Source organism: Furipterus horrens, unplaced genomic scaffold (genome assembly GCF_987537825.1).
Source record: "Furipterus horrens unplaced genomic scaffold, mFurHor1.1.pri manual_scaffold_4, whole genome shotgun sequence".
NCBI lineage: Eukaryota > Metazoa > Chordata > Mammalia > Chiroptera > Furipteridae > Furipterus > Furipterus horrens.
In genome coordinates, this window is record NW_028327174.1 from 101,146,100 (window position 1) to 101,168,478 (window position 22,379).

Here is a 22,379-nt window from a genome sequence, read left to right on the forward strand (position 1 = left end):
AAGAAGCTGTTGCAACATTACTTACTCCTCCTTAGAATAGGAGAGCAAAATAGATGAAACAGGTAAACTAACTTCCATTAAACATGACTACGAATTTTGTCTAACTTTTCAAGAGAGTTAGCCGATTGTCAATTGCTACTCAAAGGAATAAACCAGATGTTTCACGCATCCCATACTTTTGACAATGAATCAAAAAGGGGAAATATGAATTTTATGAACATTGTTGAATAGCTGTGTGTCTGGGGCAGGGGCAGATAAAAATATCTTAGAAGTAATCATTGTAGGGACTCCAAAACAAAGGGAAAGTAAATATTTTGGATAATGAATAAAAGTTTCACTTTAAAGCTGCTATAAACACTTTGTGCACGAGTCGTGGTACAAGAGTTCCAGAGCCTTGGTGGACGAGTAATCACAGCTGCAGCATCTGTCAGTTCAGAGGCGGGCGATGGGGCAGGGACAGGAGCAGGTCTGAGACTGCAGCCCACTGTCCGCAGCACTCAGAAGCAGGACACTCTACCCAGACTTTCTCCTTCCAGCTTGCATAGAAGCACTGCAAATAATTTTCTCATTTCTGACTTCTCTCAAGGTACTCAGACTGCTTCTAGGTTTCAAATCCCCCCCTTCAGAAGACCAACAAAGCAGCATGTTGTTTGGTGGACAGTAACATCAGAATTCAATTTACAAAGGAGCAGTTCCTCTGAAGGAACAGGTTTAGGTCTCTATTTTTATTTTCTGAACATACACATAAATAAGTCTATCTGAACTGAAAACATTCATCCTGATAACACACACATAAACTTTAAAAACTCTAAATGACCATGTTAACTGAGCCTCAGTTGATTCTATTTTGAGTGGTATCTTTCACTGCAAGGTGTTAAAATGGTAATGGTGTCGATCTTTAACACGCAAGACCGTGCATAACAAACAAAAACAAAACAACAAAAAAACAACCTTAAAGTCAGTATGTCTTTTTATATGGAGGCCACTTTTTTTTCATATCAGTTTCAAAAGTGTCAGGTAATTAACATTTAGCGGCTAGATGACAAGAGAGCAAATCTTCCTGCAAAAAAGAACAAACTTCCTCGATCACTGAGATTTGGAAGTCAAATCAATGGAAGTCTATTAAGTACTCAGGATAGATCTGGTTGGCATCAAACACCACAAAGATCTTTGGATTCCAGGTGTCATCCACACAGCTGTCATATAAATTCACATAGCTGCCGTCTTTGGAAGGAGGTCGCATGTATTTGGAGTCTCCGTTTATATAATCTCCAATTAGCACTCGAGCAAGAAACATAGATTTATATGTTCTAAATAGATGCCGCTGTTGCAAGCTTACACCATGAATTTGAAATGTGTTTCCGTGTTTTATGTCATCTTTGCAGAAGCGACTGGAGTAAGCAGCATCTCTAGCAAAATAGGTCCCTTAAACAAAAAGAACCAAAAAAAAAAAAAAAAAAAAAAAAAAAAAAAGCCAAGATTACTCTGAAGAATACATGAAATACAATGGAATACAAACAAAAACACTCTAATTGTTAGGGGAATAGACATATAAGATTATTTAACAAAAATAGGTGTTGAATTTCCTCCTATATGGATCTTTAAGAAAAGATAGGAATTCCTCTGTTATGGACAGCTGGGATTCAGACTGCCGTCGGGGTAGATGTGTTTGTACAGACCAGTCCCCAACACCAACATCACCCCACCCACACAAAAATGGAGCTGCCAGACTTCTGTTCCAAAAGGTATCTTACAAAGAAATCCAATAGGTAGGACACATACAAACTATTTCTGTGATTGTAAGTCATGAGAGGACCTGGATTTTTTTTTTTTAAGATTTTTATTTAATTTTAGAGAGAAGGGAAGGGAGGGAGAAAGAGGGAGAGAAACATCCATGTGTTAGAGAAACATCGATTGGTTGCCTCTCGCACACCCCCAACTGGGGACCTGGCCTGCAACCCACAAATGTGCCTTGAGTGGGAATCGAACCAGCAACCTTTAGTTTGCAGGCCAGCGCTCAATCCACTGAGCCACACCAGCCAGGATGGACCTCAGTTTTAAGTGTTTGGATGCCCTCCCATTTCTATTTCCTTCCACCACTTTCCTCACCCGGCTACCCTGTACAGCAATGAAAACTACTGGTCTACATAGATGATTTTAAACCCCCAAAACACATTCCTATGACACAGAGTAATAATTCAATAACATTTCTGAAAATAATAGGACTCTATGTCCAGGAGAGTGCGATGCTCTTCACATCTGACCATCCCAAAAGAACAATCTCACAGGTTCATTGTCTAAATACGAAAACTCAGTAAAGCATCTGACTTCCCAGGAGTCAGGCCTAGGAGATTGACATCATTATGGGAACACTTACCCTAAGAAAATTTTTTAAAGAACTTCTAAGTCTCATATTACCCAATACTGGTGGGATTTATGTAACATTTTTCTGTCCTCTTACAGTTAAATAAATGAAATAGCTTTTTCAGTAGTTATTTTAAAAATTAATTTACTTTTTAAAATGATAGCACATTCTGATCCTAAGTGGCAGTCAGTCCTCTTGATGGAGGTAAGGTACAAAGTAAGAACCAGCAAAATAAATGTCCATCCCTTACCTTTTCCCCTCACCTCTCTCCTTAATTTGCTTGTGTAGTGGGCATAAATTGGAGAACTTGGACTTTCCCAACATTAGAAAAAAGGTGAGGATTTCCCCCATTAGTCCTTATTGCTCATTAATATTCTTACCTATCTTTTTCTAAAAAACAAAACAAACAAAAAATACTAGTACTAGACCTGTGCACAATGTAATTAATTTATTTTATAGTTCTCTCTATATCTGACATAGAACAGCATTAATTTTATCCATGGAAAGGACTTATACATGAAAATTAAATGTAATGCAGAAATCAGCTAACAGGGACATGATGCCCCATATGAATGAGGAGGAGTGGGGTGTGAGTGAATCCAATAAAAAGGTCCTCTATGTTGTACATGCAGTAAGTGGCTTTCTGTGGCTCAGAAACTCTGCGGGTGTGCCAGGGCCTTAGTACAATAACTTCTAACTTAGTGACTATCAAACTGCTGAATTACAAAACAGTCAATTGTCTCCAAAGAGAGATTTGTTCCTAAAGACTCAAATTAGACCTAGAATTCTGATAATTACCTTTACCAAAGAGAGTGCCATGTATGCCATTTATTCTCCAGTCAAAGTTATGAATGCAAATAGCTTCCACAAATTCACTGCTGGTCCCGTGAAACAGCATTTGTTCATTAATCTGAGGCACACCACTTTTTTTCTTGAGCTGAGCCTTTTTCCTAAAAACACAATAAACACAGACATAAAACAAACACAGAAATATACCATAAGTGGCAGATATTGATTTTTTAAGGGGTAAAATTCAATAGGAAGCATGAACCAGAAAACACTTCTTTAACATAAATCATAAGTGGACAAAGCAGTTCTGAAGAAGCATCTCAAATGCTCTTGGACACATTAATCACCTCATCAAAAATCATTAGTTAACACTGAGACTTAAGGTTGAAAATTATACTCCAAACTATAGATAAGCCAGACAATGTTCCATTATAGTAAAGGTGATTGCCTAAGGCAGCCAAGTTTTACAATGCCTAAAAATGACATTATAAACAATTAAATAATACAAAGTGCACAGAATCTTTAAACAGTGAATTCCTTGAGCAAGGGCCATGCTTTAATTTTTATATTCCCAGAGGTTAAAAAATTGTGGTTGAATTGAACTGAATTTTGAATCTTAGGGCTGGTGGGATATTAAACCATCAGTTCAACCTCTTCACAATGGACAAATCTCTTTTAACAAGGTAGCACTGATTGTAACAGTAAAAAACCAAACAAATTGAAAACGGCCTAAAATTCTCTCATAGAAAAATGAACAATTTTATATTCATACATGAAAGTTAAAAGTAATGAACTAGAACTTCTGGCCAAGATGGAGGCGTGGACGGACACGCTGCGTCTCCCTCCACGGCTGGGAAAGAGTACAGCTGACTCAGAGCTGGAGGCACCCAGAAGTTCCAGGGGATCAGGGTGCATGGAAGTCCAACAAACAGAGATATGGAGAGGAGATGCTCATCCAGATTGGGGGTGGGGGGGGGCGGCGAGGAGCCAGGGCAGAGAGGACGTGGTGTGCTGGCGGCAGCAGCTGTGGTGGCTGCGGCAGGCCAGCAGAGAGCGCAGTCGCATGTTTTACAAGGTTGGGAGGGACACCTGGAGAGGATTCCAGGCTCCTCACCAGACCTTGAAGCTCGCAGTCCCAGCGCCAGGGAGGGTTGAGCCTCATTGCTTCTGACTGTGCAGTCCAGTGGGGGTTGGGGTGGAGGCAGAAACTGCCAGTCTCTCAGCAGAGTCAGCTTGTTTGAAGGGCCCCCGCAGTCCTGGAACGCCTGCAGACACACCCACTCTGGGAACAATGACCAGGACAACAGCTAGAGGGGCACCAGTCTGATGCAGAAGTGGGAGAAGTGCCTGGAAAAGGGGTGAGTGCTGGGCAGGTGGCATTGTTCCCTCTCTAACCCCTCCCCCACATACAGCGCCACAACGTGGTGAAACAGGTCGCCCTGCACTGACGAATCCCTAAGGCTCCGCTCCTTACAACGTAACAGTTGCAACAGCTCTGCCTGGGACACAGAGACAAACAAACACAGGAGCCTGTCAGAATGAGGAGACACAGAAGTATGGCCCAAAAGGGGAAACAGATCAAGGTTCCAGTGGGAGAACTAAACAACGAGGAGATAGCCAACCTAACAGATGAGGAGATAGACAATCTAACAAACACAGAATTCAAAACACTGGTGATAAAGATGCTCACGGGCTTGACAGATATCCTTGAGTATGGAAAACACGTAAGAGAAGAAGTGAAGGCTATGCTAAGTGAAATGAAGGAAAATCCACACAAAACCAGTGGTGAAGGGAAGGAAACTGGGTTCAAATCAATGATTTGGAACATAAGGAAAAAAAAACAAAACAACAACCAGTGCAGAATGAGGAAGCAAGAGTTGAAAAAACAGAGGAAAACTTCCCAAATTTTGTGAAGGAGATGGACAGACAGGTCCGGGAAGCACGGAGTGTCCCGGGTGAGCTGGACCCAGTGGGACCACACCAGGACGCATCATGATTGAGATGCCAAAGGTGAAAGATAAAGACAGAGTCCTGGGGGCAGCAAGAGAGAGGCAGAGAGTTGCCTACAGGGGGGTGCCTATAGGACTATCAGTTGATTTCTCAGAGGACACTTTGCACACTGGAAGGGACTGGCAAGCAGTATTCAATGTCACGAAAAGCAACCTACAACCAAGATTACTCTATCCAGCAAAGCTATCATTTGGAATGGAAGGGCAGATGAAGTGCTTCCCAGACAAGGTAAAGCTAAAGGAGTTCATCATCACCGAGCCATTATTATATGAAATGTCAAAGGGACTTAGTTAATAAAAAGAAGATCAAAATTATGAACACTAAAATGACAACAAACTCACAACTTTCAACAACTGAATCTAAAAAGTAAAAACAAAATCCAATTAAGCAAATGAGAATAGAAACAGAATCATAGGTATGAGGATCATTTGGAGGGTGATCAGCTGGGAGGTGGGAGGGGGAGAAATGGGGAAATGGTGCAGGGACTAAGAAGCATAATTGGTTGGTACAAAATAGACAGGGGGATGTTAAGAATAATGTAGGAAAGGGTGAAGCCAAAGAACTTATATGCACGACCCATGGACATAATTTAAGGGGGGTGGGATTGCTGGAGGGAAAGGGGGGTACTAGGCAGAGGGGAGCAAAGATGAAACAAATTAGAACTACTGTAACAACATAATCGATAAAATATACGTAAAAAAAACCAAAAACCACAATGAGATTCCACTTTACACCAATCAGAATGGCTATCATCAACAAATCAACAAAGAACAAGTGCTGGCAAGGATATAAACAATGGGGTGGGGAATGACTGTGGGAGAAGGGGTGGGCTGGGTGTGGGGGAGCAATGGGGGAAAAATGGGACAACTATAATAGAAAAACAATTATATATATATATATATATATATTGTGATGAAAAAAAAGTAATGAATTAGACTTGCATGTATTAACATAGATAACTTATGAAAAATAATGCTGAATGTAAAAAGTGTTGTAAGAAGAGACATGTAACTCAAAATAATACTGCATAACGTGTAAGCACACATGTATAGGTAGTAAAAAATATAAAAACATGGACAAGAAAGCATCGCACCATACTCAGGAGGGAGGGAGGAAAACGGGATGGGGATGGGGTACACATTTCACCTGTATCTATGAGGCTTTGTATCTTAAAAAAAAACAGAAAGACTCAGAGTAAAAGGAAATGTGACAAATATTAAAATGTTAAATTTGATTGGTAGGTACACAGGTGTCTGTAGACTATTTGCTGCATTTTCACTTTAAAAATATTTCATAAAATCAATGTTTTGAAAATTACAATAATCCCTTTCCTCTATTTATTATATCTCTACTAGATCGATTGAGCCCTGGCTGGTTTGGCTCAGTGGATTGAGCGTCGGCCTGCGAGCTAAGTGTCGCTGGTTCGATCTTCCAGTCAGGGCACATCAGAGAAGGAAAACTCTGACTCCAAAAAACCTCCGCTGCCTTGCGGCATACCTCTTCAGGGGAAAGGCTAAGGGAGTAAACCCCGACAGAAAATCCGGAGCCGGAGTCCCTAAGGCGGTTTGACATTGTAGTCAACACCGGCAACTCCTGCGGCGCACCTGAAGCCAAGCTGTATTGACTCCGTCTTTCCCTTGGACCCTTCAGCTGCGAAGAGAGGGGGGGTCTGCTGCATGGGCAACAGCAGACCCTCCATATCACCCTGCCCAGGCTCTGTAGCTTCAGCTTCGCTGGAGAGGACACTCCAGCGTCATCGCAAGATGTCGATTCAACACGGGAGGAGACAGATACCGTGTCACTCCCGAGTCGGACTGCACAGCCATTCTCGGCGGTGCAGATAGACTCTTAAGAAGCTACACCATCGTCTCTTGAGATGGACGGCTGCCGACGACGACGACTAGATCGATACTTAACGCCTGCTTTAGTTCATTCCAGTATCGAGTGCTCACTGCTCTGCATGACAGGGCGATCTACTTGTGGTCAGCTCTAATTGTTGCAAAGTACATCCACCCTCATACCGAATCAAAATCTGCCTTCCTATTACTTCCATTGATTGGTCTTAGCTCTTCTCTTTCAAACACAGAACAACTCAAATATTCTTATACAAAACTACTCTGCAAATATCCAAAAATAACCATGAATACGGACTGAGGCTTTCTTCCCAAGGTCAAATATACACCACTCCATCAACTGTTCCTTACACAGCAGAGCTTCCAGGACCTTCTCTATCTGTGCTGGATAGCCCTCAGTTGACAAGAGTCTGCTGGATACCTTCTGGTTTATCAACATTGGTAGGAAATAGAAACAGAGTCCAGATATTATCAGGCAGCACTGACTGCCGCTCACCACTGGATTCATTTCGCAGCAGGGGCACCACACTGCTGACTTACAGAAGTTTGAGTCAATTAAAACACCCAGAACTTTCTCACATTAGACTTCTCTCAGCTTGGTATATTTGCACAAATGATTTACAAACCTAATGCAGTATACTTATTTCAATTAAGCTTTACCTTAGTACAGCAATTTAAAAAGTACAGAACTTATTTTTAAAAAACCATGTAGCTTAGTGACTATGGGGGGGGTGGATACTTGCATTTAAATGATGAAAGAAATAGAAAGCCATTTGGCAATATGTATCAAAATTTATATGTATATGCTTTGATCTATTGGTGATAGTCTCTTCAAACCACAAAGCATGACATTAGAAGGATGTGCATTAAACAAATATTTACTTCAGGAGAAGCCAGCATGTTTTCACTAAGAACAGGTGATGCTAGCCCTGACCAGTGTTGGCTCAGCTGGTCAGGCATGGACCCGCAGTGAAAAGGGGCTCCAACTCGATTCCCGGTCAGGGCACATACCTGGGTTGTCGGTTTGGTCCTTGTTTGGGGTGTGTACAGGAGGCAACCGACCAATGCTCTCTCACATGGACGTTTCTTTCCCTCTCTTTCTCCCTTCCTTAACCTCTCTCTAAAAATAAATAAAACCTTTTTGAAAAGAAAACAAATTATGCCAACACTCTTTTTAAAAGCCTGATGTACTTTTTAAAACAATGCATATTTTTAAAAAGATAATCATATTGTTTTGACTCACTGTTTCAATCTTCCAAGGTTTTTCTGACTTCTGATTCATTCACACAACACATAAGCCATTCTAGTTTTGAATCTTTCACCTGTGTGATACGCAAGTCTTCCACATTTTCATCCAAATTCCTGATAAAAATGTTGAAGGGCTCAAGCAGAAAGCATGCATGCCATTCAAGTTACTGTTTGCATATGACCTTTAACTGGGTATTAATTTTTTTCTTTATACTTATTCACCTCACACATATTTCTCTATCCTGTCTTCATCATAAGAGCCTTTTCAACTATTTTGTGGAAATCAAGTTACCCCAAAGGGCTCACTCATCTACTCTGCTTTTTTTCCTAAGTAAACATTGTTTAATATACATCCTTCTAATGTCAAACTTCATGGTCCATAATGACTAGAATCCACTCTAAAATTAGGATGTTCAACTCACTACTTTTCAGGCACAGGTTAGAATTTTGGGTTGAAAATTTACTCAAGTCTCTTAGATATTATAAATGAAGTGTTGGTTAGTTAAAGAGCCAGGTGTGGGGCCATTAAAAACCTGCTTGGTCACTGGACTGAATATAGTGTCATGATACCAGTTGAAGGCCGAGTGGGATGAGGTGGTCCAACCTTTGTATCCCTGTAGCACGATTTATTCTAGTGCCCACTGCTAAGACACCTGTGAAATGTGGAGGTTCTCACACCATGACCTTGGTGTTCCAGAAAGGCTCATGTGGAGTTCTAGGGCCTCCTGGACTTCAGTTAAACTTTTGGAAAAAGTCATAGGATTCAGACTATACTAAGTTCTTCACAATCCTGCCCACCTTTGCCCAACCTTACGTTCGTTTCTGAGGTTACTGAAAATATGGTAGCACCCAGCTTTCAAAGTTCTCTTACAATCACCCACCATCTCAGGGACTAGAATACCAAAAGGGCTAAATTGGATATGCCATGTACTCTGAGCTGCAGCAGAAATACCGTCATGCTCAGGATTGAAATAAGTTTTCCTAGGGTTAGACCAGTGGTTCTCCACCCTAGCTGAACATCAGATTCATTGCAGAACTTTGTAAAGATAATGTCAGAATGCTGAGATTCTGATTCGATGGGTCAGGAGTGGGTGACTGAGAGCTCTACTTGTTACAGAGCTCCACAGGGGATTCTGATATGCAGCCAGGACCAAGAATCTCTGATCTGAATCCAAATTATTTCACATTTTTAATGAGACAGCAGATTTCACTGCTCCTTTTCTCCTTGCTGCCTTCTCCTTTCCAACCCTGGATCAACTCAATCACCTCCTCTCTCTGCTCTTAAATTTGAATGGCTGAACTAAGTCAAACAACATCCCCATGGTATCCACTGCAAATTCACACATGCCAACTTTAGTTCAGCCCTCAGCACTGATGGAAATGCTATAGTTCCCAAATTAGCACTTCCTCAGCCATTTTGCACAGTGACCATTTCAAATCTCTACTTTTCCTCTATCTCTCCCTCATATCCACACCTACTCAACACCTCACTCTCTGCAGGTGGCCTTCATTTCTTATTTCAGGAAGGAAACTACAAGTATCAGGATGGAGCTCCAACCTAACTCCTGTCCTCATATCCAACCTCTGCTTATTTACAACGTAACTGGGCTACCCTTGTCTCTCTCCTGACATGAGCTCTCTGCATTCTGTTCCTTCACACCTCTTTAAGAACCTTTTTTTTTTTTTTAATGTGTTTTATGGATTATACTGTTACAATTGTCCCAATTTCCCTTCCCTCTGCTCCCCTCCACCCGGTGACCCCCTCCCTCCAGTTGTCCCCCCCTTTTAGTCCATGTCCCATTGGTTGTGCATATAGTTCTTCTCAGCCTCTTCCTGTCTACTCCACTCCCTCCTACTATGCTTCTTAATTCCTGTACCATCTCCCTTCCTTTCCCCCTTCCCCCTCCCTGCTGACCTCCCCCCAATATGTTCCCCATACCTATAATTCTTTTTCTACTCTCATTGCCTACTTAGTTTGCCTTTGTTTCAGTTCCCTAGCTTCTGTTGTTGGTTCTTGTGTTGCAGTTTTCGTTTTAGTGTTCATAGTTTTGACCCTCCTTTTTCTAAACCAGTCCCTTTAACATCTCATATAATAGTGGTTTGGATCTAATGAACTCTTTCAGTTTTATTTTGTCCTGGAAGCACTTTCTATGCCCTTCTATTCTGAATGACAATTTCGCTGGATAGAGTATTTGTGGTTGTAGGTCTTGGATTTTCATTACTTTGAATATTTCTTGCCAGTCCCTTCTTGCCTGCAGGGTGTCCCTCGAGAAGTCAGCTGATAGTCTAATTGGGACCCCTTTGTACATGATTCTTTTCTTCTCTCTTGCTGCTTTTAAGATTCTCTCTTTATCTTTAACTCTTGACATTTTGATTATAATGTGTCTTGGAGTGGTTCTCCCTGGGTCCAGTTTTTCTGGAACTCTCCGTGCTTCCTGGACCTATAAGTCTATTTCCTTCCCCAAGTTTGGGAAGTTCTGCTTTATTATATTTTCACTTAATTTTTCAATTTCTAGTTCATCTTCTTCGCCCTCTGGCAAACCAATTATTCTTATGTTCGGTCTCTTATAGCTGTCCCAGAGGTTTCTGATCCTCTCCTCATTTTCCTTGCTTCCTGTTTCCTCTCTCCACACTGGTTGACTGTTTGTTCCTTCTCTGTGTTCTGGTTTGTTGATTTGAACTCTGGATTTTATTTCCTCACCATCTGTCTCGTATGTGGTTTTGTTCCTTTCAGTATGAGTGTTTTTCAATTCTTTCTCATCTTTTTCCAGATCTTTTGTTAATTCTGTAAGCCACCTGATAACAATGGCCCTGAACTGAGGTTCTGACAGGTTTCTTATTTGTTCATCTGTCAGATTCTTCATCTGTTGCCTGGTGAGCTGCGCCACTGGGATTTCTATAGTTGTCTGCCTCATTTTGACAGATGTGTTTTGCTTTCTTGGGCCGGATATAGGGAGCAGTGCCTGTTTACTCGTCACAACCCAGCGACCGGTGGCGATCCGCAATCTTTTTAGCTGCGCTGTGGCCCTTTGTCGTCACTGCCCAGCGGCCGGTGGCGATCCGCAACCTATTTCACAGTGCTGTGGCGCTTTGTGTGGGGGTGGGGGTCCAAGATGGATTCCTGCAGTTATTCCGCTAGGAGACCAGGATCCGTCCTCCCGCCCTCTGGGCCTCACCGTTCGAGGCGATGTGGTGGCTGCTTTTCCCAGCATTGGGGTCGCGAGCTGCTGGGGTTCAACTGCAGCCGGGATTGCTCTCCTTGCCGCTGTCCCTGGTGCCACCGCAAACAGCACTGCCTACTTTCGCTCTTACCTGCCCGAAGAGCGCCGCTGGTTTATAACTTTGTACGTTGGGCTTCTGTGTAGTTTTATTTTCTGGAATTTCTAGTTATCTTTTGTTTTGAAGTAGTTGTATTCCTCTCTAGTTGTAGAGGGAGACCAAGCATGTCCGTCTAAGCCTCCATCTTGGCCGGAAGTCACCTCTTTAGGAACCTTAATGCATCAATTACCCTCCCCCTCTCTTGTCTTTTAAACTCTCCTTCTCCATAGGTTCTTTCCTATTATACCTTAAACATGCTCAAGTCTCTCCCATCTTTTAATTCAAAAAACATAAAAGAAAACAAAAAAGCTCTTCCCAACTCCACATTACCCATATTCTCAGAGCTCTCATTCTCTTCACTGCCAAGCTTCTTGAAAGAGTTGTCAACATTTGCTGTGACTATAATACAGGGTGGGGCAAAAGTAGGTTCACAGTTGTTTATATGGAAAATAATACAATAATTAAAAAATAGTAACAAGAATAAACTATTCTGTGTACTCACAACTGTAAGCCTACTTTTGCCCCACTCTGTATAGTATTTACCAACATTGTTTTCATCAAGAATACCAATAACCTTTTTGTTGCAGAATCCAAAGGATATTTTCAATATTTATCTTACTTGGCAACTCTTCCGTAGGTGACTGAGGACGACACCTACCTATGTAAACCACGTTCTTCCTTTGGCTTCTGTGACCACATTCCCTTGTTTTTTCCCACCTTTTCCGGTTGTTGCCTCTCAGTCAGTTTCTTCCTTGGTTTCCTGTTCCTCTGGCTATCCCTTCCAGAGTTCGGTCCTTGACCCTCTTCTTTTATTTATCTACGTAACGTCCCTGGTTATCCTATTAATTCCTACGGCTTCTTTTACCTACACTTTTGAACAACCTCAAACCTTCATCTCTAGTCTACACCACTCTGTTAAGCTTCCAACCCATACATCAACTACTACTCGCTCCCCATCCTCTCCTGGCCAAAACCTGCCCCCCACCCCATTTTTCCTTAGTTAAGACAAGTTAGAAACTTTGATGCTACCTTTCCTGTCTCTCTTACCCACCCCAGTGCACACATTAAATTAAGCACGAAGCATTATCATTCTACATCATTAATATCTCAAAATTATCACCTTTGCTCCTTTGGTCCACTTTGGTTCAAGCCACCCAATGTGTCTCAGTTTAATTACTGAAACAATTTCCTAAAATGGTGTTCCTGATTTTAACTGTGATCCATTTAAACCAGAGTTTCTAAGCCTCAGCACTACCGACATTTTGAACTAAATATTTCTTCATCATAGGAGGCTATCTTATGAACTGTAGAATGTTTAGCATCCTTGGCCTTTATGGAGTAGATGTCAGGAGAAATGCCCCATCCCAGTGCATGACAATCAAAATGTGTCCGGTCAATGCCCAATATACCCTGGTGTGAAAAGTCACTACTGACTAAGAACAACTATTTTAAAGCCCTTCTCCACAGTATAACCTGATGAATTAGTTTTCTAAAATGCAAATCAGAGCCATCAATCTCCTGTTTAAAGTCCTACGATGGCATTTCCACTGTCCCAGGAAAAATCCAAATCCCTAGTTTGGCTTGTAAGGCCCTGCATGGCCTGGCCCCAGCTAACTCCCTACCCCAACTGTGGATCAGTCCAACTCAGGAAAGGCTACTGAAGAAAATCAGACCCCAGTGGTTCTACTACAAACTCCTGCATGCCCTACCTCTTGAGTAGCTTTCTCTGCTCTCTCCAACCATTCATGCTACTTTCTGTTCTATTTGAAATCTCTCAATATTCTCTGTTCCCTCTTATAATTAACTTTGGCCCATGTTGCTCCTGAAGCCTGGGATGCCCTTTACTTCTCCTAACTATGTCTAGCTTAAATGACCCCTGCTTCAGAAAGTGCTTCTGGATACTCCCCACCCAACAACACATATCCTACTTTTGTAAGCAAGAGCAAGTAGATAGTCTCACTTCGTGTTCCATTGTGCCCCATGCTCCTGTTGAGAGCAGGACCAATAAAATGGCATTGGTCCAACCAAGACAGCATAAAGTATATAAAACAAAATGGAGTCACTCATGTCAGCCAAGACGGCTTTCAGTCAGCCATGACACTTTGGTTCATAGAGAGGCTCCTGGAGAAATTCCCCACTTGCCATCAGGGGTGCCAAGACACTTATCAAGGGACCCGGAATGGTGAAGTGCACCACTCTCAAGGGTATAACTGAGGCAGGCTCCAGACCACTACTGAGACAGCTGAGCTCCACAAACCAGAGTGCTGCTCCATACCACACTGATCTCCTTTGTCATCAGCTGATGGAGGCTCTTGCTCTGCTGGACTGAGCACTTCATCTGCCTTGCTGCCCACCTGGCTCCGGAGATCCTTCCTTGTAAAATGCTGACAGCTCCCTTGCTCACTGTGCTGTCTCCCAGACCTGCACACCGAGATTCTGGAACTTGGGTTCATTATCCCTGATTGATTGCTGTTTGTGTGTTATAATTCTCTTAGATCATTAGAGTGTCAGTAGGATATTAATGCATGTTGATATTCTACTTTGAGTGAACCTGTATTCAATAAAAGTTGAGTGAATAGCATAGTTACTGTGTGTGACTCTTGTCTATTCCTTGGTGCCGGGCTGCTCAGCAGGCAGCTAACCCAGCGGTTGACCAGTTGACTTAGAGGAAAGACTGTATCATGAACAGATGCTCATGACAGCTCTCCTCCACATTTTGTGGTTCAATGGCCTGGCTCCTTGTCTAAGCTATGGTCCTGTACACTCTTATATCCCAGGTGTCTAGAATAAAGCCTGTCACAAAGTAGGGGCTAAGACATATTTTTCGTAGAAGGGAGGAAGAGAGGCCTAGACAACATGCAAACTGATGGACTCACGTGGGCCTTACTGCCTGTATAGTGAGTCACAGATTACATGACAATGAGATTGACTCAGTTATCTTAGTTCAGGGAGATGAAAAAATGACAGGCTGTCCTCATAATGACATTTAGTATTTTCTACTGTCACAGCAGGTGGCAGGTTCACTTGCCATCACAGATTCTAGATACTGGCTTTACATAAAATCATGAAGGGCATCGACAGCAAAACTGTTTTCAATAAAATCTTCATATAAAATATTTGGGGACTCACTGTATATTTCATCACTAGGATTTAACTGAGGACTCAAATTATGAGGGAGACTAATATAAACTCCATTTCAGAAGCCTGATTAAATATAATGAAATAAAATTTCATCAGACCGTTTGAGAAAAAACTTATTTATTCACTGAGAGAATAAAACAAAAGGGAGAGTCTTCCATTTTCCTCTAAGAAATAATTACCTATCAAGAACTGAATAAAACCTTCTAAACTCAGTAATGTCAGAAATAAAAGTTGGCTTGGTCCAAAGACTCAGGACTATAAAGAATATTAGCTGAAAACCCTTTATTTTATAATATAAACCCTTATGAGAATAAAACCTGAAATTTTCTCAAGCCATATTAACTAACTCACCAGAAGCATGAAAGAATTCCATGTATCATTAACAAACAAAAATCAGCCTGATTTTCAAGAATGATAGGAGTTAAGGTATGGGATCTGGTTTAAAATATTTCAGCAACAGCAACAATAACAAAAAAAGACATAGATTATATGTGGTATATCTTGATAAATGTTAAATCAGTATGATGGCTGCCTAGGGGGTTCTTTTATCAAACTTTATTATTTAAATTTTTCCTGAGTAAGTAAGTATTAAAGGTCTGCTTATATTACAAATATTAGAAACTAAATCTCATACACAAATTTAATAAAAATATTTCAAAAAACCATATATTTTAGGTACTGCTTACTAAAAATACAGATTAATTTGGCTAATACCTTTAGGTTTTTGTAATGGGCTTTATTTTTAGGTTAAGTGATCACTGAGCAGTCCAATGGGTCATTTGCAACCTAAATTGAAAAATAAATTGAGATTTTAAATCTACAACATAAACTTTGGGCTAAACAGGAAATTTGAAGGTATATCTTTTACAATTGCCCATCAAAACTTAAATAGGCAAATGACTGCAGGCCAGATGCTATAATTGTTTAAAAATAAATTCAACAATGTTTCGGAGAGTTGCAATTGCACATAAAAGTCTGAGCCAACAAATCATATCAACAGAACTGAACAGCTCCCTTTGCAATGCTGATTCGGCCAAGATGCACAGCCCCAGACCTTGAGAGGAGTGTGCCGAGGGGACTGTGGGTCACAGTGCTGGAAGCAATGCCTTGCATTTAGTTACTTACAGAGCAGCTCCCTGGTCCTTCCTGAGAACGCTGAAGAAGAGAGCTGAGAAACGAGGTCAAAATATTGCAAGAAAAAAACACAGCAGAGGTGAAAATTAATTCAATTAAACATTTGTGCTTCATTATCATCTCTAAGACTACGAAAGTCTTAGAGGTCAAGGAGAGGGTTCAGATTAGAAACTGTCTCACCTGCAAAAGAACTCCCACAAGTCTAGGTTTTGAACTCTCTGAATTCTTTTAATTCTGTTGCGATCCATTGTTTTCCCAAAGAGACTAGCAACTTCATCATATTCACGTGTTTGACTGTGCAAAGGAATAAGCTGGAAAATGAAGTTTGATAGTTTTATTGGAGTCCTTTTCCGTCTCTAAGGCAGTATAGTCAGTCAGTTCTGCTCTTACCTGATAGGGTACATCAGTATTCACGTTCTCCCAGTGCAGTGGCATGGGGATGGCCTCATTTTCACAGATATAACTTTAAACAGCAAAAGATGAAACAAAATATTAGAATCTCTAAGGGACTGAGACTTTTCTTCAACGCTAAATATTCATGTTTGGGATAGCGCAACAAATGCAATTAAGTGTAACCCTTGGTTTCTTTATTTCAAAATATTTATTGGCTCTCTACCTTTTAGGTGCTGAATTGAGAACTTTGATGGAAAACATCCAACCCTACATAACATTAAAATTTCAAAAACAGTTGTTTAATTCGGTTTTGTTTTTCTGAATTTTCCAGAATTTCATTAAAATATAAGGAAGATTTTAGGTAAAGAAAAGAAATTTTCAAGAAGACAATACAATACTTGATTTAAAAACAACAACAACAACTCTTAAAGAGAATTACTCCACCTATTAAATAAAATCAAAACATCTAAGTCATACATTCAATGTCCTTCAAGATCTAACTCAAACCTAAACTTTTCTGTTTATTGCCCACTATTCCCTTAGAAAGTTCACATTAAATTAATCACAATAGTCAGTAAAACTTTTTAAAAACCATCTAGCATGTTTAAGCCACTGGATGTGAACACAGAAAAACATAGTGACCTTGGGGAGCTCAGAGGCAAAAGGCTGACACTGGCATATTAACCCTCTCTGGTGACTACAGGTTACTGGAAGAAATCATACAGCTCAAGCTTATCTTTAGCTTAATTTTTAAGAACTCATTTCAACTTTGAAAAGATCACACAATCATATGATTTCAGAATTAGTAAGTATTTTAAAAAGTAAACAGTTAATAGTTTCCCTGACACTTCAGTCCTTGGTCTCCAACTCTCTCCTCCTGCCTCAACTCCAATAATCATTGTTTTCAGCTCCTTGGGTATTCTTCCAGAACTTCTTTAGGTTAACACAAGCCAATTTTTCTCCACACACAAATGGTAGCCTAAAACATATGGGTTTTGAAGATTTTTATTTTTCACTTCTTGCGTTCTTAAAGATCTTTCCACATCAGTAGATGAAGCATACCCTCATTCCCAGTCCCTACCAGAGGACCTGGCACATGGTAGACACTCCATGAACACTGATTGAATGAATGTGGGCATTCTATTCCACAGATGCACAGAATTCCATGGTATGGAGACACCATAATTTATTTAACAAGTCCCCTATTGAAGATATTCAGGTTTTTCAACTTTTTGCTACTGTTAAAAATGCTGTAAAAAAAACTAGTTTGTCCACTTGTCATTGTACGTGTCCACTAGTCAATCTGTAGGATGACATCTTCAAAATGAAATATTTCGATCAAAGCATATATTTATTCACGATTTTAACAGATACCAACCAAATTCCTTACTTGAAGTTTGTACTCATTGACATTCCCATATAGATGCCTATTTTCCAACCTCACTAAAAAAGGTATGTTATCAAACTTTTGAATATTTGTCAATCTGATAGTAAAAAATAGTCTGATATAACTTGTATTTCTCTTGAGTGGGGCCTGTATGAACTGTTGAAATTCTTTGCTCATTTTTCTCCTTAGAGATTCATAGAAGTACTTCATATATTGTAGATACAAACCCTTTGACTGTGATAATGAATAACAATAATGTATCCAGTTTTTAATTTTGCCTAAAGTATTTTTTAGCTATGGAAAAGTTTTTTCGTGTTTTAAATTTCTGTAGCCCATAGCCTTAGTGAACTGTTATTGCCAATGGAAAATATGTACTATTCCCCTTATATGTAATTAATTCTTGCAATAAATAATATATCCCTGTAATAAATACAATAGATGTATATACTCATAAAGATTTCTATATCAGCACACACTCATCTTCATCACTCTTCTGTGTCCCACCTCACTGCTCTTCCTCTTTCGCTGTCTAGCTTATTATCCTCCAACCTGGTTCATTCTCTCACTCTTCCATCTTTGTTCTGTGGTTTGTACAGTCTGTGAGAGAACAAAGACTATGCTTCTTCTCCCCACCAAAATATGCCCATATATAATAACATGCCTTCACAGTAACACTTTCCACTCTTATGTCTCATTTTTCTCCCAGATTACACGCTCTTTGAAGATGAAGATAAGTTATTCCTTTACTATATTCCTTGTACTTGATAATGAGGATATGATATAGTTGGTAAGGAAATAATATTCTCTACCTTCCATAGAAGTACTAAAGCATTCATTACATAAGTACTTAAATAACTTCTAAGTCATCATGCTAAAAATAAGCCAAGTCTCATGAAACAAACTGATAGAAACTTAAACATTTTCATTCCTAAACTAATTCTTTCAAAATATCTCCTTGGAAGGAGCAAATGGGTATCTCTTAAAATTCACATGCTAGCACTTTTTTGTTTGTTTCATTTTAAATTCTTTAAACAGCAAGAATTTTAAAAACCTGCTGGAGGAATCATTCCAGAAAATAGGATACACATAGTAAGATTTTTCCCATTAATACCATTCACAGTAATACAAAATAGCTATTCTCTCCCGGCGTTTAAACCTCTTTTCAGGCCATATAAATCCAGCAACAGAAACAAGACAACTTGTAACAGGGAACCAGTGGCAGTGCTGTTGTCCCATCCTACGCCCGGCTCCTGCGCGTCTCCTTCAGTGACTACAGACTTGAACTGACTTACAGGAGTTGCCCAGTGGGGATCAGGAGAGGTGGAGAAGAGGGGTAATTACTTAGGATTCGTGGCCCAAATAACTGGATGGTTCCGTGAGAGTATTTCCAAGTTAGTGCAAAATTACCTCAGAAGGCTGTTTTAAGGATGCAAAGCAGAGACTATAAGGCGTTTTTAACTACCATGAAAACTGTTCTAAAGAACTGAAAAATATAAACAAAGGAAAGCCAAGGTGGGCAGAAAATAATAATATTGCTATTTCATCAACTACGGTGAAATTCAGTATTGAAAGAATCAATATTAAGATGATTAAATAATCTACCAAAATATTTTCAGTCTATTTGTTCCTCTGTCAAATATTAAGAAAGAGAAAGAAAAAGCCCACTCTTTCTACCCCTATGCTCTTTACAGTACCTGAAAGCACTGATAGAAAAGGGGGCTCTTTTTATTAATCGCTGTTTTCCAGTGGTGAGATTTATTTGCTTCATTTCTGCATAAAAAGACAAAGATGTTAAATAAGTCATAGAAACATATTGTGCTACAAATTGTCACAATGATTTATAGCCACCCTACATGATGATGCAGAATCACAGAGCTTTGGGAGTGGCTGACAAACAGGGTATTAAAGACACTTTACTACCTATGTATCTAGAATGTCATAAGAGTATTATTCAGGGAGGACAGCGTCACTGCTTCATCTATGCTCACACAAAGAATGCTAATCTCACATGCTGCTCAGTATGTAGGATCTATTCTATTCCTTTCTGTCATTCAACTAGACGAGTTCTACACTTAGGAAAATTAAGAGTACTAGAAGGAGAAAGGAATTATAGTACTGAATATTACAGTAGGCTTAAGTGGAAAATATACATTCATTTCTCCAAAAATTTTGGAAATGATTTTAAAAATACATTACCATTCTAAAACTGGCACAATTCACAGAATTTCAAAAATATGTACATTTCTTGCCATCTCTTTAAATTGTATACCTGAACCAAAACATAGAAAACCTAGCTACTCAATACATACTTACATGAGAGAGTCTAGTGATAAAGGACTAATTAACTAAAGGTATCATTTTCTTCTTTCATGTATGCCTCAGTAGTGGCAGTATTTACTAGAACTATTTCTTCATTCCCACAAATTTAATACTAAGTCTTAGTGTGAGATTCTAGTCACTGTATCTTATTAATTGGCATTCTACCATTCCAAAATAAAGGGAGTCACCCACCCAGGCAAATGCTGTAAAGTATGTTCTGCCCTTTCTGTGTTCTCCTGGATTCTGTACACACTGGCATTACCACTGTGCAGTGAAAAGCAAAATCTCAGCACATGTAACAGAACTTGTGCTGTCTTTTATGTCATCACATTTTGAGTTTGCTTTTCACCATTTTTGTAGAGAGAACCTGAGTTGGCTTGTGGCAGAATGGTTGGGGCTAATTTTGCAAATAGTATATATGAGATGCTAATAGTTACACTTTTGAAACAATCATCATATAGAGGACTAGGAAACTTGAGTTATTACATGTGATTCCTACTTGATTTAAAAAGTTTTAATGAACTGCACTGTCTGAGAGAAAGCTTCCCAGAAGTATAGTTTATTAGAAAATATTTGTTCAGAAACATGTAGCTTGCTGAATTATCTACCAAATGCTTCGGTAAACTTTACCCTCTACATGAGTGATGCTTGGGCATTTCAATATGCCTCAGTATTGCTTCAAAACTGGCTGTTGTACAGAAGATGAAAATACCTATCAGACACTTTCTGTCTGGACTGTAGGAGAAAGACAAATGTCAGGGTTCCCTTAGAGGTAGGATGTTTGTTTGCCTAATGCCATAAAACAAAGTTATGGTTAGTCAGGAGTAAGAATCTAACGGTTTTAACTCTTGATTTAAAAATAACAAAACTTTGGGGGGATAATAATCATTAGAGATTTGGTTGCATCAACCTCTCACTGGACAAACCCCCTTCACCACTTCTGGGCCCTGGCTTATCCAAGGAAATTTCCTAAGGTTTCACCACCCTTCCCTATAACAACACACTACTCACTGTCATAAAGACACTACTCACAGACACTAGGAAGAACAGGTAAGAGGACTGAGCTGTGTAGCAACCAAAATGTAATTTTATTAAGAAAGCTTCCCAACCACGTTGTATTTGCCTCTCAGCAGCAAACAGCTGGGACTACAGCAGCTTCGAAGTGAGGAGGTTGAATCCAACAGGTTTTCATGGGATACCCCAAACCATGCCCATCTATCATAGATGAAATCCAAAGTGCAGCTGATTTCCAGATTAGCTGGCCAATGTGTGAAAGATCCAATGAAATCAGAAAATGGCAGAAGGCTATGGCCATTAAAGAAATAGTTTTCTGGCAAAGGCACCAAAAGGTGGGTCACTCATCTGAACTTTGGTCTTAAAACTATCACCAACTTTATCACTTAACCTCTCAGATTGATCCTTAAAATAAAAAAATTCCTATCTATTTCAAAAGACTGATGGGATGATGAATTAAAACAATAGCTTGAAGGATTTGTGTTCATTAGAAGAGAAGCATTACATGAATATACGACCATCTCCAAATACATTAGTATTTAGAAGCATATAACTACTCCTTTATAAAAGACAATGTTGCTCAAGAAGACTTTAAATCTTGAATTTTTATAGAGGTATTTTGATGTATTTCAGAAAGGACTTACTTCACTATTTACAAATGTATCAACCAATCCTGATCTTCAGAACTGTAGGTTTAACCATATAACATATGAAAAACATACAACTATTAGGAAAAAACAAACAAAACATACCTGCAAAGTCTATCTTGTAGCTGAATTTGGAAGTAGTGAAAGAAATGGAGCCACAGGGATTTGTTTTGAAGCTTTTTTCGATATCGTCACTGCTAACTGAACACTGGATGTTAGTATCCGGCTTTAAGACAAACGAAAAAGTTTAATTTACCAGCTGTTCACATTAATGGCTTGGCCACAGAGGTGGTGCTGTGGTCACAGAGACAGAGGACAGTGCAGCAAGGAAAATTTAACTGATCACCTGTTCTAGTTCATTATACAGTGGGAGAATCATAGCTAAGCCAGCATGTTAAAATTAGTTCAATGATTTACAGCAAAGAAACTTCAATAACTGGTTATGATGCCTTTTTCGAAATTATAACAATTGTCACAAATTATGACAATTACACATCCTTCTTAAGAGGCTCAAAAAGTATAATATATCTTCTTTAAGTGGCTTTGTAAGTTTTAAAAAGAAACAAAAAAGACCACAAGCTTTAACCTAATAACTTAATCATTAACTAGCTGTGTGACTTTGGACAAATTACATAAAATTTTCTGAGCTTCCTTTTCTTTGACCATAAAACCAAGTGTCAACATCTGCTTCAAAGTTGTTATGAGAATAAAGGAGAAAACATTTGTACAACACCTAACATAATACCTGGTGTACAGAAGGT

At 39.6% G+C, this 22,379-nt stretch overlaps 1 protein-coding gene across 2 annotated transcripts in view; it reads right to left on the bottom strand.

Moving 5' to 3' along the window:
• Positions 1–952: 952 nt before the first annotated feature.
• The window catches only part of PARP11 (poly(ADP-ribose) polymerase family member 11), a 68,589-nt gene continuing 47,162 nt past the window's right edge, over positions 953–22,379 (bottom strand). For both annotated transcript variants that reach the window (XM_090273858.1, XM_090273860.1), the window contains exons 3-8: positions 21,724–21,844; positions 19,333–19,408; positions 16,249–16,321; positions 16,039–16,169; positions 3,164–3,315; positions 953–1,425 (exon numbers count right to left, since the gene is read on the bottom strand). In XM_090273858.1, coding sequence (XP_090129984.1) covers positions 1,109–1,425; positions 3,164–3,315; positions 16,039–16,169; positions 16,249–16,321; positions 19,333–19,408; positions 21,724–21,844 — 870 coding nt within the window. In that variant the 3' untranslated portion in view covers positions 953–1,108. The remainder of the gene's footprint in view (positions 1,426–3,163; positions 3,316–16,038; positions 16,170–16,248; positions 16,322–19,332; positions 19,409–21,723; positions 21,845–22,379) is intronic.